The 16,810-nt window shown below is 27.8% G+C and overlaps 1 protein-coding gene across 1 annotated transcript in view; it reads right to left on the bottom strand.

Annotated features, from left to right (window-relative positions):
• LOC139427310 (ATP-binding cassette sub-family C member 8) overlaps positions 1-16,810 on the bottom strand; it is a 67,197-nt gene that overhangs the window by 26,380 nt on the left and 24,007 nt on the right. The window contains 6 exon segments of the mRNA XM_087156693.1: positions 3,236-3,370; positions 4,035-4,077; positions 4,079-4,161; positions 5,932-6,075; positions 9,484-9,573; positions 15,320-15,498. Of these exon segments, the coding sequence (XP_087012819.1) occupies positions 3,236-3,370; positions 4,035-4,077; positions 4,079-4,161; positions 5,932-6,075; positions 9,484-9,573; positions 15,320-15,379 (555 nt within the window). The 5' untranslated portion in view covers positions 15,380-15,498.

Here is a 16,810-nt window from a genome sequence, read left to right as displayed (position 1 = left end):
AATATATTCTATATAAATAAAATGCAAATAATTAAAAATTTAATAACATTTTAATTACAAAGCAAATAAAAAACTATTTCAACATTTATTGAAAAAATATCTATTCTATCTAATTTTAGAAATCAGGAAAGAAAGAAATATTTTCAAATTTTTTCCCAATCAAGAAAAAGTCAAAGGAGTAAAAATTACATAATGACAATAAAAAAACAAGAATTGCAAATTTTAACTGATTTTTAAAAGTTATCACACACACATTGATATTCACACAAAATAGAAAAAAGAAAATACCAAGAGAGAGAAGAAGTAAGAAAAAGGTTCAGAATAATAGAAGTTATCCAGATGAAAACTGTAAGAGAAAGGAAGAAAAATTAAAACACTTAAACTGCAAGTAATTAAGTTAATACACAGCATTTAGAAAAAAAAGTTGGAATCATAATAAACTTCAGAAACAATAAATTAATAATCAATTTCTCTTCTTAAATTGCTAAAAAATAAAGTTTTAGTTGGTCCATAGTTTTTTATAAAAGCAATACTAACTTGAAGCTTTTTTTTTTCTCACTAATCAATCTGTAATAGTATTTTTTAACCAAGAAATTATTTTGAAAATAATTCTTCTTACAACAACCCATTGTGGGTCAGAGGGCCATGAAGGTTGAGGTTTAACAATTTTGTGATCAACAACATCATTGTAATAATGTGGTCAGTATCTTCTCAAGCAGACGGATACCCATTGATCTCAATTTGGTGAGCTTCAATCTGCCACTAGAAAATAAACCCCAGTCCTTTACAATAAAATCTCAGTGCCTTCAAACACTGAGCTAGAAGAGGCTCAATTATTAGGTAAAGTCAATTAATGCTGAGTCAGTAGCCTTTTATTTAGAGATTCTAGATTTTAGCCAAGCCAAAAAAAGCGGATCTGATTTTTGGTGAGCTTCAATCTGCCACTAGAGAATGAACCCCAGTCCTTTACAATAAAAGCTCAGTGCCTTCAAACACTGAGCTAGAAGAGGCTCAATTATTAGGTAAAGTCAATTAATGCTGAGTCAGTAGCCTTTTATTTAGAGATTCTAGATTTTAGCCAAGCCAAAAAAAGCGGATCTGATTTTTGGTGAGCTTCAATCTGCCACTAGAGAATGAACCCCAGTCCTTTACAATAAAAGCTCAGTGCCTTCAAACACTGAGCTAGAAGAGGCTCAATTATTAGGTAAAGTCAATTAATGCTGAGTCAGTAGCCTTTTATTTAGAGATTCTAGATTTTAGCCAAGCCAAAAAAAGCGGATCTGATTTTTCTTCGTTTAAATTGCCTAAAAAAAGCTGGCTAAAATCTAAAAAGCCAGCTTTTATAAGCACTTGTATTTTTCAAAAACTGTAACAATAAAATTTTTTTTTGATTAATTAAATTGGTGTAATTGTGTGTTATGACCGATTTGGAGCAGCAACTTTGCACTTTCAAATAGTTTGCAGCAACAGCTTTAACCATGGAAGCCTTAAAAGAATAATTTTAAACTACTTAATGAAACTTTTAAACTCTATGTCACCACAATTAAAAATCAACTTATTTAATGCAGCATAAATATATGAACAATACAAAATTAACTATAATAAATTACTAATAGTCTATCTTTTTAATAGAGCATTTTTACAATTTAAAAAAATAAATATTCTAAATCAATTTTAAGCACAGTTAGGAAGAATTAAAACATGAAAGAAATAGGTTTAGAACATTTTAAGACAAAAATGTTGAGTTTCGATGCTAACATAGAACAGAAATTTCATTAACATTAATTACATTTTACATATTTACGGAATAAATACCTTTAAAAGAAAGTAAAATTAATATCATTATGTACATTAATCAGATTTTACAGCATAGTCATTAATAAAAGAAAGATAAATACATGTACAATAATTTTGAAAAATAAAATATTAAAAAGTATGTATAAACCAGCTTTTTTGAATAAAAGTTGATTGGAAAAAGAAAAAAAAGCTTTTTAGCAATCCCGCCATTTACTTTTATATGATTAGGCCTATTTGCCTTTATGACAATAAACCCACAATTCCATGCTCATAAAAATAATTGTCGACTACTGTTTAGGTCAGTTGCACATGCACACCTTGACTCCTTTTGAGATCTATGTCACCACAAAACTTATTTGAATGCATGAAAAATTTTGAAGTCACATAGGGACAGATTTGGGCACTTCTAAGATCATTGGCCCAAGACTGCTCATTTAAATTTCTTGCAGAAATTCCTTTATTTCATTAACTGTGAATGGTCAGTGCTTATTTAAATGTTCAGATTCGATCACTTTTCATTTTTACCAGCTACCTTTTATTTTTCATAGTAATTTGATTACAGTGGCTATTTCATGCAATTCATCTATCGAAACTCAAAAGTATTGTCAATATTTGTTATAGTGTTTCGGCACTTTTGCCATTGTGACAATAGTTGTACAGTTCCACGCTCATAAAAAACCATAGCAAACTATTTATATCAACTGTACATGCACACCATGATTCCCTTTGAAACCAATGTACCTTCTCATTTGAATTTTTGCAGAAATTCCTTTAATGGCATGGCAGGTCTAGTATTGTCAAGCAGCATGGTGATCACAAGATTGTATATCGGAATGTTTAGATTTGATCACTTTTCTGAGTTTTGCTAAGGTTTCTACACACCACTGAGAATTTACTATAGCTCCCATAACAAGACAAGCATGAGCTCTTTGTGACCAGTCCTTTAATTACACATTACTCACAGAAACAGAAATTATGAATCGCAACATCTGAACAATTCATGTTTTTTTTAAAAATCAATGATGTAATGAAAAGCATTGAAAGCATAACAGATGAAAAGTGTGTGAATTCTTATCATTACAACATCAACTACCTTTTCCTAAATAGAATAGTTTTGGCTTAAAGACTTTTGTCTATATCTTTATTGATTGTTGTTAATAATTGCAATATAAAGTATAAAAATATCTTTGTAGCCATGAATAAAATTTTTTATCCATATACAGTTAAATAGAAAAATTATTTTTAGTAAAAGCAATATTTTTTATTCTTAAATTTAATAATAATCAAAAACATTCTAAATTGTAAGATGTAAAATGTTTTGTATACTTTTAAATTACACAATTTACAGTGATAAATTCGAATATTTGAGCTAAATTGGTTGAATAGTTTCTGAGGTTAAAAAAAGGCGTATTAACATTATAAGCAGATACTCACTCACCAAAGCTTTACTTTGAATCCGAGATAATAATGTACAGATATAATACTGTATAGGAACTAAAAAAATTACAGTGGCAGCGCCAATCAATGCATTGTAACCAAGTTGGAGGTAGAGAAGAACCAAAAGAAGAACAACCTGGAAAAAAAAATTCTGCTTTTCAATTTTTAGAACAGGTAAATTTTAGGTTTTACCACAGATTATTAATTGAAATTACACAGAGTACATAATTGTTAAAAAAAAATTTTATTAAAAAAAACATTAAACCTCAAATGAATTTATTAAAAATTTTAATGGTGACAATTCTAGATTTTTCTAAATAAATTACAACAAAAATCCAGTTTATCAGATAAAAGAAGAAGAAAAAACATTGTTTAATATTCATCGAAATATAAGTTTTAAAATCAAAAACATTTGTTCAAAATCATTGTTTTTTTTTTCTTCTTTCCTAATGGCTGCCACTCAGCTATAAGTTCTGTTAAACATCATAGTTTGTCGGAAACAATAAAAGTATTTAAAGGTTCAACTTATGTACTTAAAAAAGGCACATAAATAAAGGTGACATTATAAATAAAGGTGACATTATACACAAGGTTGTAAAACATTTTTATAATACTAATAACTATTTTTTTCTTCAAGAAAGATAATTAAAATAAACAAAGTATTAATAATAAGTATTAATAAACAAAGTAATTCAAATATATTTTTAATAGCAAAAAATAAGTTTGCCAAAAAATAATATAAAAATACTCTTGAATTAAAATTTAAAAAAAAAGAGAGCTATAGCTTTACAGTTACATACCTTTAAAGGTACAGCCCATATATAATGGCCCATGGAAAACAGCATCAACAGACATATGATTGACTAGAGCTCCAGTATCTAAGCCTGTAGCAGAATTTGTCTTTAATGCTTTTTTATAAACAAGACACTAAAAGAATGAGAAAGAAATTAGTAAAATCCAAATTTGCTTAAAAGCTATAGCTAACAGTACACACTAAAATAATGAATTAAAAATGTAGAAGTGCTAAATAATAACTTCGTAAATTATATAAAAATTAAAATATAATGTATACCAGCAGAACATAATTTAGAAAAAGATTATGAAAAAAAAAATTTAGTATTTGAGAAAAAATAATAAGCTTTTTTTAGGAAAAATAATTAACCTGTTTCGAATAATATCTATAAGTAATTGAATTGCTTAACCAGAAGAGAATATAATTAAAGAACATAATTGAGAAGAATGTTGATGAAAAATTGTTACAACTCGGTTACATCATTTAAAAAAAACCTAAAGACTATGAAATGCCTTGCGTTTGGTCCATACACGATTGCACAAGAGATAGTAAGGGAAACAAAAAACCTTATTTACAGGTTCATATATTCATTCAGATAGTAGTTCGACAGCAAACTTTGCATCACTCACAAACAATTGTACACTTTGTCTAAAGTAAGAGCTCCCCAAGCCATTCGCCTGGACCCACGGCACTGACTATTGTAATGAGATATAATTATTTCAAGTAAGGGGTGAGGTGTCAATTGTTTAGGACAGGTTTTGGCTCTGGTTGGCGAGCGAAAGGGAATTGTTTTCTCCGGACTATCGCATTAGCTCTAGAGTGAAGAGAAGCTACACCCCTAAAGTGCGCTATTCCTGTTTCCATAGCAACAGACAGCCTCAGACTTTGGTGGGGGGAGTTCTTACCATAGACAAACTATAGGTTGCTACTCACAAACAATAATAAACATGCAATGGATAGATTTCCTTGCATAATGTGGCATCTCCATACTTTGCAGGCTTACTTGATAGCAACTATTGTCAATAAAAGCATATCAGTTAGCAGTGATGCTAATCAAACATCACACTATCAGATCACTGTTGAGCAGTAATGCAGAGTAAAAACATGATGCAAGTAAGTGAATAAGTTAAGTGAAAGAAAACACGTATGAGTACTGGTCACTCATATTTATTTGGTGATCTAATTTACATCACAATGATGCTAACAACTAAATACTTAATCTTAACTATTAAAATCACTAAAATAAATATATGTAGACTGCCAACTTGTGACTAACATTGCAGACAGATGTATGCTAATTCTCTGTTTATGAAACGCATTGTAACCATTGCGTCCCCTGACAAGTTATCACGTAAATACCGGATGAGGTATAAACAGGACCTTTAAAGCAAATTAAGTCCTGCTCATGTCACCCATAAGATCAGTCAAACGCTTGCTTTTAAATTTGCTTATCAAGGGAACTTTCAAACAAAGCAATAGAAACTATTAACTTTTTTTATTATTTATTTCTTTACAATCTTGATACTTGAAATGTCATGTGCAGTGTTATGTCCAAAAACTGCATCATTTTTATAATTATTATTTTCTTTGCATTTTAAAGAATGAAGTTAAAATGTCTTTTAAATTTCTATATTAATAAGGGAAATATCTTAATTAAATATAAATTTCTTGCAAATAACTTTTAAATCGAAAATTTAAAAGAATTATTGAAAGTAAATATTCTGATAATAAGGTTTAGCTTCTAACGCAACATTCAATTTAGGAATTCTAAAGTAATAATAAGGTAGTACGTCTCATAGGGTATAAAATTTTGAAAATTATTGTTAACATTTGTGAATGTACAACTGCCTATAATAACATAAGAGTAGTAAAAATGTTTAAAAAAGAGTAACAAAGTATTTCACCTGCAAAGCTAAGTGTGTTCCTTCTGCTATTGCTAAGTGGTTAAAATTATTTGATAATGTGCTTTGCAGGAAAGTGGCTATAAGAACAATTACAGCCATAACAAAACCATTTTGAATGAATTCCCAAGCAGTAGGATAATATGGCTGAAAAATAAAAATCAATTTAAATTATACAAAAATCAATTTAATAATTTTAAATTATCCTTGTTAGAAACTTTAGAGAGAGAAAATACTAAATGAAGGTTTAAGGAAACCCTTGTGGTCAGATAACCTAAAATAACTTTAAGTACAGGGTTGCCAACTTTCTACGCTTTATGGGAAATTTTCATATCCTGGTAGTTAAGGTATAATTCTTTGTTTTGCATAAAGTTATTATCCACACATGTTAATATTTAAAAAGCTGATATGAAATGCCACTTTGTTCCAAATCTTCCGTGGTAACTCTTTTAAAATGCTATCAAAATTATGAAAAGTCTGAAAGCTTTAGTTTTTCTACCACTCATTATGATATCTTGCAAAATGCGTAGCAGTTGGCAGCCCTGTTATTACAATAAGTATTTAGTTTGAATTTATGTTTGGTTTCACTATAATATTATGTAAGTATACATTTGATACCTTTTAACTTTTAGCCATAAAAAAAAACAGGTAACTATTACCATACATATATGCTAAATTTTATAAAAAATTTTATTGGATGAATACTTTCTTTCATCACCTAAGATAAATCATAGTAATTTTTATGATTTAAACTTGTTAAAATAAAGCTGGAAATTAGATTAAATTAGGCAATTTGTTATTATTATTTTGGTATGACTATGTTTCTATTATTTTATTAGCAAATCTTAGTCTCACTTTTATATTTCATAAGACAAACTAAATTAAACTAAATTTAATTGTTTTCATAAACAAATCTGGAATTGTATAATCATTATTCAGCTTTTCATTTAAGCACAACCTTAAGATCACTTTTACAAGTTTTTTTTATTATTATTATTGTTATTATAACCGGCGTTGAACAGCCCACTGAATAACTATCACTGCTAAACTGCGTAGCCTTGCAATTTTGAAACCAACCCAGAAGACAAAGGAACCCCTAGATCAAGCATTGGGACAAACTAGCCATAAACAGGGTTGCCACAGTAAAAAATGAACAAAAATAGTTGCTTTTAGTATCCTCAAGCATGAAAATAGTTGCCTAAAACTATAAAAATAGTTGCCTGAACAGGAGCAAAAATTTATCAAAAATAGTAGCCAAATAATTAAAATTGTAAAATACTATGATAAGGACTGGTTTATGTCAGAAATTTTAAATCGTTATACATCGTTCGTTAGACATCGCGATTTAGCATAGGTTCAGAAATTACCTATGGGAAATCAATAAAAAAAATAAATAAATAAATAAATCTATTACCAAAGAAAATATTAATTCTAAACATATTCTACCATAATATCAATATCATTGCTTAATTTTTCAATTAAAATAATAAAGAAGTCAAAGTAAAAGCAAACCCAAGATTTATTTCATTTTTCTTAAATAAAAAATGATTTAAGATTTATTGGTTTAAAAATAATAATACTGCAACAAAATATTTTACATATGTGCATTAAAATTTTAAAAAAAAAAAAACGAAAGTAGAAAACAAACTAAAAAAATGTTCACTTCAGAAAAAAATTATTTTTTTAAAATTATTTGTTGGAAAAAAAAACATGCTTTTGAAACATCATTAGACCCTCTCTTATTCAATTATTTAAAATAATATAAAGTAGTATTAACTAATGGTCAAATTCTGTACTGAATAAATGTCAAAATATTTTTACTTATTTATTATTATTTTCGTTTTTGAAAATAAAATTGACTAAAGATTTATTTCTTTAAAAATGACACTGACTATCTAACAAATTATAAAACAAACAAGTATTGAAAGAATTTTAATAAAATTTTAAAAAAAAATACTTAAAGTACTAATGTTAAATTATTAAAAAGCGTCCAAACATTACTAAACTCTTTTATTTAATTTTTTTTTTAAATGTTTGTTTTTTAACTAATAGCCAAATTTTTTTAAAACATTGTTTTCAGTTTCTCAAAAGCATTTGTTTGAGCATTTGTGCTTGATTATTAGAAATCGAGAAACAGAGATTTTGAAAGAAAACATTTCGAGATAGACATGGAAAATACATTGAATTTAAATAGTAAATGTGAGGAATTTTAGAAATTTTGAGATATAGAGGTTTGAAATAAAACAGCTTTAACTGTAATAATAAAGGTCTTAGTTCCAGATTGAAGTTAATTTGACATGTTAAAGTTCAAAAAACATGTAAGTATTACTAAAAATTTAATATGGGGAGGCAAGCCCAGTCTCATTCTAATCGAGAAATAAAACATGATTTGTTTAACATCAAAAAGAAACTTAATAACATTTTTTTCAAGTAATAAACAAAACTCATAATTCTTGAGCAAGAATAAAACTATCTCCAAAACCCAGTAAATGTAAGACTATTTAAAAGTTTTATAACAGCTTTCTTAAGAAGACATGCAAAAGGGATTAGAACCATTGGAACAGAAAGGTATTACAATTGCAATGAAATGACGCATGAGAAATAAATCTGCAGTGAATAGAAATTAATCAGCAAAAAGAATTTCCAAGCTACTGAAACTATTTACCATTCCGTTAATAATTAAAAATTGCTTTTGTTGTCTTCTTAGAAAAGTTTTAATCCTCGAGATACTCCTTGGATAAAACTGTATTTCAAAAAACTGCAAAAGATTCTCTTATTTTTTCTACACCAGAGACACAGGTGATTGTGACTCAAAGTGTATCTTATCTTTACATCACTAGGTATCTTATCTTTACATCAATTGCAACCAATTCCTTTTAAATTAGGCTTTTCTAAACCATTTAAATTAAAAAAGAGTTAGACACAAACAAAAATTTGACTGCTAAAATCGATTCCTTGTCAAATAGGCTTTTCTACCTGATTCAAATTAAAGAAAAGTTTAGAAAGAATAAAAAAAATTGAATCTTTGTTAAACAGAATTTTTCACAATATTCAAACTGAAACTGTTTAAAAAAGCAAATGCAAATGAGAATCACAGAAATAGTAATACCGCTAAAAGTAAAATGTGTTTTAATTAATGCGTTAAATATACGAAACAAATTTTGAACACATATTTTACAGCTATAAGTAAACAGAGTGCTTAGCCAAATATCTCAACAAAAAATAAGCAGCTTTTAAGTACTTTCTAAGCAATCAAAAAATATTTTTCAACATAACATAACATAACAAACTTAGTAGGTTTTACTGTATAAAAAAGAAACTGAAATACATCTGACAAGTATGGGTAAGTATTGTGTTGCAGAAATGCAAATTAATGTGAATAAATTAAATTTATTACAGACCTTCCAAAAATGATTGTAATAATAAAATAATAATACTTAAAACCTAGCTTTTCTCCTACTTCAAAAACACAAAAGCTCAATCAAAATAAATATATGAAACAATATTCTAATAAATTATTTGCAATGATAATAATTGAGAAAAAAAAATACTTACTGTGTAGACTACTGATTGTGATCCTACTTTTATCAAAAACATTGCTGCACCCAACACATGCCCAGCATAAAAAGCTTTGATTTCATCAACCTGCATAAACAATATTCTATTTTAGAGTGCATAACCAGATTTTTCAACAAAAAATAAGCATCTTTTCAGTACTTTTCAAGCACTCAAAAATATTTTTAGTCACTATAAAAAAAATAATAATTAGGATCTGTCCAATAATAAAAATAATGTTTTTCTATTGCTTAAAGTTCTTAATTTATAAACATAAAATTAATAAAATTCAATATTTTAAAAACACAAACATGAAAAAATTACTAGTTTCTGATAAATATGGCAGAGAAAATTGTGAAGATAATGCTTTTTTTGTAATTTAAAACCCCAATTGACACGGCAAAGAAAAAATCTCTTTCTAAAAGATAGAATTAAACACTTTTTTCAAATTCCGAATAGAAAAAGCACCTTTAAGAGCTTTTAAAAAACATAAATAAAAAATAAGCACCTTCAAGCATTTTTTAAAAACACTATGCTAAAATTTCATAAAGAATATTATTTAAATAAGTAATAGTATTTAAATAAAGGAAAATTTAAATTTTCATTACATTATACGTCCCTAAAAATATTTTGAATAAATAAATAAACATAGTAAGAAATATATACATAAACTTATTGCTGTTAAGACTACCAATGGTCGTTAGCAGCAAAATAAGCATGATGTTTCCAGAGAACTTTCAGTTTTATACTTAGCACTGTAAAAACTAACATTAACATTGTTTTATTAAATTTCTATATCTAATCGTCTTGTTCCTAACTGCTATGTTCCTAATTGTGATTCTTAATTAAAAGTAAAATACAAAAGTGAGGTCGTTATTACTGAGATAACATATTATTGAGTAACCCTCAATTCTGGCATATTAGCACTGAATAATGTTTTTATTCACAATAAAAACATTAAAGCTACGCATTTCAGAAAACTGTCTTGTCTCCCTCCCCCTTTCTGTTTTGATGGTGATGAGATTTAAGATATTTGACTCATACACAACACATTATAATATTATTTGTACTTTACAATGTGTTTTGTGCATCAAAAATTTTAATTATTGACCAGCTCAAAAGTGCAAAGAGGCTAAATAACAGAAATATAAGTTGACTAGATTATGACTTATATTATTAATTAATAAATATAAAGAAGACCAACAAATAAATGCATTCTCATACCTGTCAACATTGGAGAAACAAAATAACTGAGAACTAGTGACATTTTTTAGACTACTAGTAAAGTTTTGATACATCATGCATAATCATGTAAGTCAAAAAGAGAAATTCAAAATTGGAAATAATATAAACACTTACATTATGCTAAGTAAAAAATATGTAAATAAATCTTAATCTAAAGAAGATTTTTTTTTTTTTTGCTTATTAATCCTTTTGCTTATATTTTTAAATAATAAGCAAAAATATATAAATTAAAGATTTTCTAATTTTATTTTTGCCATCAACAGATATTTTATTGAAAAATATTTTTTGTAAAAATTTCTTCAACAAATACACAGAAACTTACTGAATATATGGGTAAACAGGAGATAGTCGTAAAATACAGGAGTTTTTGTTAAAAAACAGGAAGGAGACGATTGAAAAAATACACTTAAAAAAGAAGTTAAGACTATTTTATGTGCAGAAAATTTAGTAACCAACTATGCATTTTAATTGCTGTGTTAGGAAAGAAAATATAAAACCTAAATAATGTAGGAAAATACAACTTATAAGTAACTAATTTTGAAATAGAAATTTTACAATATACAGATCTCGCTTGAAATTACTTAATTATTTAAGCTAGTTGATGAATATTCATTCTATGTTTATTAAATATTTATGTTCTTGAAAAAATTACAAAATCTAAATAATGTAAGAAAATATAACTTATACGGAACTAATTTTGAAATAAAAATTTTACAGTATCTTATCTGCAGTATCGTATTTAACAGATATGGATTGAAATTTTATTAACTTATAGCTAGTTGATAAATATGCATTTTAAAATGCTGACACCCTACTTGCAACAATACTGATTGTACTTTTATTATTCCTGTAATAAGAAAAAGGCTAGAAGAATTTAATACTAAGTAAAATTAATGATAGCATAATTTTAAACTTTTAACAAGGGATAATTGATCAATATGTAACTATACCATTTAAAAAGTGTTTACATAATGAGATGTTAAAAATATAAAAGGTAATATACGGTAGTAAACGGTAGTAAATGAAACATTTACGCAGCAAAACTGAAAATCAGCACCTTAGTTACAACTGGCTGGTCTAGTATGTTACAAAAATTAATAAATGACAAAGGATTTAAAAATTTATACTGTAAGCACTTGACGCTATTCTTTATTAATTGATTTTTTTTTTTTAATTTCAGAAGTTATGATAAATTTTGAAACATACAAGAAAGGGAATATTGGAAGTTATTTTTCAATTATGTAAATAGTTTTTAATGTAAATGCTTTTAACTACTATTGTAAATTAAATATTTCAAATATTTAATATTATTGTAAATTAAATATTTCAAGTAATAAATCTTGTCCAAATATTTAAATTTTTTTTAAACAACTTCATATATATCAAATATTTCAAATACTTATAAATTATGTTATTTTATACCAAATAAAAATTAATGTAATTTTGTTCCTCTGTGTCCATTCATAAGAGTATGGTCATTGAATGCATTTCATTTTAATGAAATAAAAAAGTCAGAGTCATGCTAATGTCAATATAGTTGTTTACTTGCCTTCAGTTAATATTTATGTTGTCTCATAGTAGAAAAAATAATTATTAGTAAGTAATTTTAAAAACTGAATGAATAAAATTAACATGTTAATGTACTAGGATGTATTTTGTCGTATACTGATTTATATGCTACAGTGTAAAGTAGAAAGCTAAAAGTCCTGCCTGATGATTTCCTTTTAAATTTGCTGGAAACATTTCTGAAATTTATAAATTTAGAATAGGATTAAACTTTTATAAATGACATGCCTTGGATCCTAACAGTGATAAGACACTATTTTTGTACATTCAGAATGCAATGGGATAAACTGGATAAAATAGAAGAAATCCTTAATTATCACAGGGAATAAAATTAAAATTTATAAAAACTCATTGAAACTAAGTTTTTAAACAGGTTTTGTTCATTTATATTGAATTTGTAAATTTATTATAAAAGATAAAACTAAAACTATAAATTCCACGTTTAAATTTAGTCATAAAACAAAAAATTAAGAAACATAAGCTTTATTAAGCATTATTCTATACTTATATTTTATTCTATACCAATTAGGAGTGAAAGATATTATTCAAATAAAATTAATTTCAATTAATTATCATTTATTTCAATGCTTTTGTTGTAAGCAATTTCACTTTTTTATGTCCTAATCACACTTAAGTTCAGCATTTAGTTATTATATGACAATACTAAATAGAAAAAACTATTAATGTTATTTTCATAGTAAAACATATAAGTCCTTGCTTACAGTTACTCATTAATTTAAACATACGATTTTAAATGAGAAAAAAAGCCTCCCCCCCTAAGAGCAGTTTTGTTCCGTTGGGGTACAAACTTCATGATCTTGTTTAAACTTAGTATACAGAAATATTAAAACATTAATGCCAGTATATAAAATACACCCCTTTGAAAATCATACTTATATTAAGCTATTTTTCTATTAATGTATTAGTATTAGAGATGTAGAAATTTAAAAAAAATTGACAGCTAATTTAACACACTGGACATTTATTATTCAGAAAGATGTCAACAATTCACAACTGAATATGGATTAAATAAAGAATTGTGTATTATTCATATTCCGAAACAGATTTGTATGATCAATTCTTTAAAAAAATTACTTGATACCTAAATAAACTTTTGCGTTTAAAAAATATATTTCAGGCAAATCTCTCCACCTTCAGGTGTTACTTTCAAAGTCACAAATATTAGGAATTATAATCAGAATTTAAGGGCTATTAAACCATAACCACTCTCAAATAAAGAAACTAAAAAATTGAGATTTCAATAATTTATATGTACAGTTAATTGAATTTTTCTTCAAAGTTAGTAATGAATTAACTATTTGCAATGTAAGAAAAACTAAATTGTATCTTAAATGTATATAATTTTGTAAAATTTTAAAGAAATATATATCCTATTGAATTAGCAATAAAACTGATAACTGATTTTTTTGGACCATTAAGAAACATAAATAAAAGAAATGTGATTGTCAATTAAAATAACTTTGTACACTTTCTTGATTCATAAGAATTTAGGACAATATATATCCTTCTTAATGAAGAAAAAATATTTTTATTTCTTGAAAAAAAAAGTACTTTGAAAAATTCTTATTTATAAATGTTTTCCACTAAAATTAAAATGCTTTAATTGTATATAGATCAATACAATAAGTTAAAAGTACGAGGGTTGTTTTTTTTTCAACCTCCGATCGCACAGTATGATGGCCAGGAATGCAGCAGGTGATTGGTGTGCCCAGTAGGCGACTGCGCATCTTCCCCGCTCAAACGCTCTGTAATGTCGATTCCAACAGGTCATTTCCAGTTGAGTTGCAGTCACATAAACATGGCTGTTGCTATTGATTCTCCCGCCAACTGTGAATTGCGAGCTGTTATCCGTTTCTTGCAGGCAGAAGGGAACAGTGCAGCGGAAATTCATCGAAGAATGAGTCGAGTGTATGGAGACACCTTTATGAGTGATGGCATTGTTCGTGAATGGTGCCGAAAATTTAAAGATGGCCGAACTGATATTCATGACGAAGGCGGTCAAGGACGCAAGTCTGTCGCCACGGACGACATTGTTCAGCGCGTTGACAAAGCGGTGAGGGAAACTCGAAGGTTCACCATAAGTGAATTATCGATGAAATTTCCAGGTGTTTCAAGATCTGCCCTGTACTCTATCGTTACTGAACGGTTGCACTACAGAAAAGTTTGCGCTCGCTGGGTCCCAAGGATGTTGACTGACAACCACAAAACTCGCCGAATGGGTGCAGCTTTGGATTTTCTTGACCGTTACAATACTGATGGAGAAGATTTTTTGAAATCCATTGTGACAGGTGATGAGACATGGGTTCAATTTGACACGCCCGAAACGAAACGACAATCACAACAATGGATGCACACAAACTCTCCAACGAGACCCACAAAATTCAAACGAACCTTCAACAGCCGTAAGATTATGGCAACTGTTTTTTGGGACCAAAAAGGTGTGTTGCTTGTGGAGTTTATGCAGCCTGGAGCAACAATTAATGCAGATTCATATTGTGAAACTTTGCGACGCTTACGGAGAGCTATTCAAAACAAACGAAGAGGCAATCTGACTTCTGGAATTGTTCTGATACAGGACAATGCCCGTCCCCACAGCGCTCGTGTAACCCAACGACTCCTTCAGCAATTTCAATGGGACATTTTCGAACACCCACCATACAGTCCCGACCTAGCACCGAGTGATTACCATCTTTTCCCTGAACTGAAGCAGTGGCTTGGAGGGCAGCGCTTCCAAACTGACGTGGAGCTCAAAGAAACCGTCACAACTCACTTTCAATCATTGGCGGCTACATTTTATGAAGAGGGTATTGCAAAGCTTGTTCACAGATATGACAAATGCTTTAATCGTCAAGGTGATTATGTAGAGAAATAAGCTGTATTGTACATAAGTTTTGGTGATAAAATCTTTTTTTTATATTGACCGGTCTTTTCTTTACAGCCCATCGGAGGTTGAAAAAAAAACAACCCTCGTATTACACTTATTATCAGCAAAAATTTTACTTACCAGATGAAACAGTGAAGACAGAATTGTAGTCAGACATGGTAACTTGCTTGGTTGAATCATCTTGTATGCACACAGGTTGATTTGTTTATGATCCTTCGTTCCAAAGCTCTTGCCATATCATCCTGTTGCTCATAATGATGAGTAACAAAAGCAACAGATTCAACTTTTGTTTCAGGTTCCTGTAAAATAAATGTGATTTTACTTAAAATAATTATTTATACACTTGCAGAGGTACACTAACTATTATTGATACACTAAAAGCTTATGGAAATTTAAAGTTAGAACATTTTTAAGATGTATATAACTGTTTGTTTGTATTTTTCACAAGTAGGTATTTATTAAAATTTTATGGACTTTCACTAGAAAAGAATAAAACGGTTAATGAACATTTACTTTTAAATTATTAATGTATTTCAGTTAACAAAATTACGTTAATATCTGGTGAAAATGGGAGAAATTTTTAATGGCCACTTTAAAAAACTAGCTGTCTTTTCAAAAGGAAAAAAAAGAAAAATAATATAATTTTAGTTTTTTTTATTGACTTTTATATCTTTGAAAAATTGACAGTTAACAGGATTTTTCTTCTTCTTTTTTTTATTTATTTTTTTTTTTTTTACAAAAAACATGATTATTAAGAACCAATGATTTCACTTAACCACATGCAACGACAGAAAATTCGAAATATAGAAGGGTAGTTTAATTAATAACTAACCATCAGGTCAGCTGATAGATTACAAATAATGACTGGAGACAAAAGAACTGTTGTTCTCACATGAACCCCAGAAGGAAAACGAACTAGAGAGGTTTTAAAGTCGAGATAGAACATTGAAAACTTAATATCTTTATATACAAGTTACAAAACAAAGACATAAAGATAATATTTCAATTAAAAAATCGCAATCGGAATTTTGGGAAATAATAATGTTTATAAACATTAGTACATTTCAGATTAACAAAATTAAGTATTATAAATAAACAGAACAAGGTCCTTGAATGTTGAGCACTGTCTTAATGAATTATTTCAGTTTTATAATCTTTTGTATTAATAATTTTTACCAGAGTAAATTCCTTGTTTACTTTGTTACTGAATAAATATTTAAGATACTTCAAAAATGGTAAAAATAAATTATTGGTTTAAAATCAGTTACGAAAGATTGCACGAAAATATTTTTAAGCTTTTAGCTTACTTGTTTTCTGTGACTTTTCAGTTTTTTTGGAATTCAAAGTTTATACGGGGTAAGATAAAAGCGTACAGCGAACCATTAAATGAACATCTCAAAAAAGAGCAGAAACAAGAATCAATAGCTTTGCATGGACACTAGAGTATCGTATGGAAGCCCAGCTTAATGTAAAATTTCCCCTACAATTGAACTTGAACAAAAAAATACGGAGGGTCTTGTATGGATACAGAACCTCCTATTTAAGCTGAATTAAAATTTACATAATAATTAAAGTACTTAGGACAAAATTGCATTGAAGTTAAATTAATTT

The sequence above is a fragment of the Parasteatoda tepidariorum genome, chromosome 2 (genome assembly GCF_982258835.1).
Source record: "Parasteatoda tepidariorum strain Cologne lab strain chromosome 2, Ptep-v5.0, whole genome shotgun sequence".
In the NCBI taxonomy this organism is placed as follows: Eukaryota; Metazoa; Arthropoda; class Arachnida; order Araneae; family Theridiidae; genus Parasteatoda; species Parasteatoda tepidariorum.
This window is presented reverse-complemented; position numbering and strand designations above follow the sequence as displayed.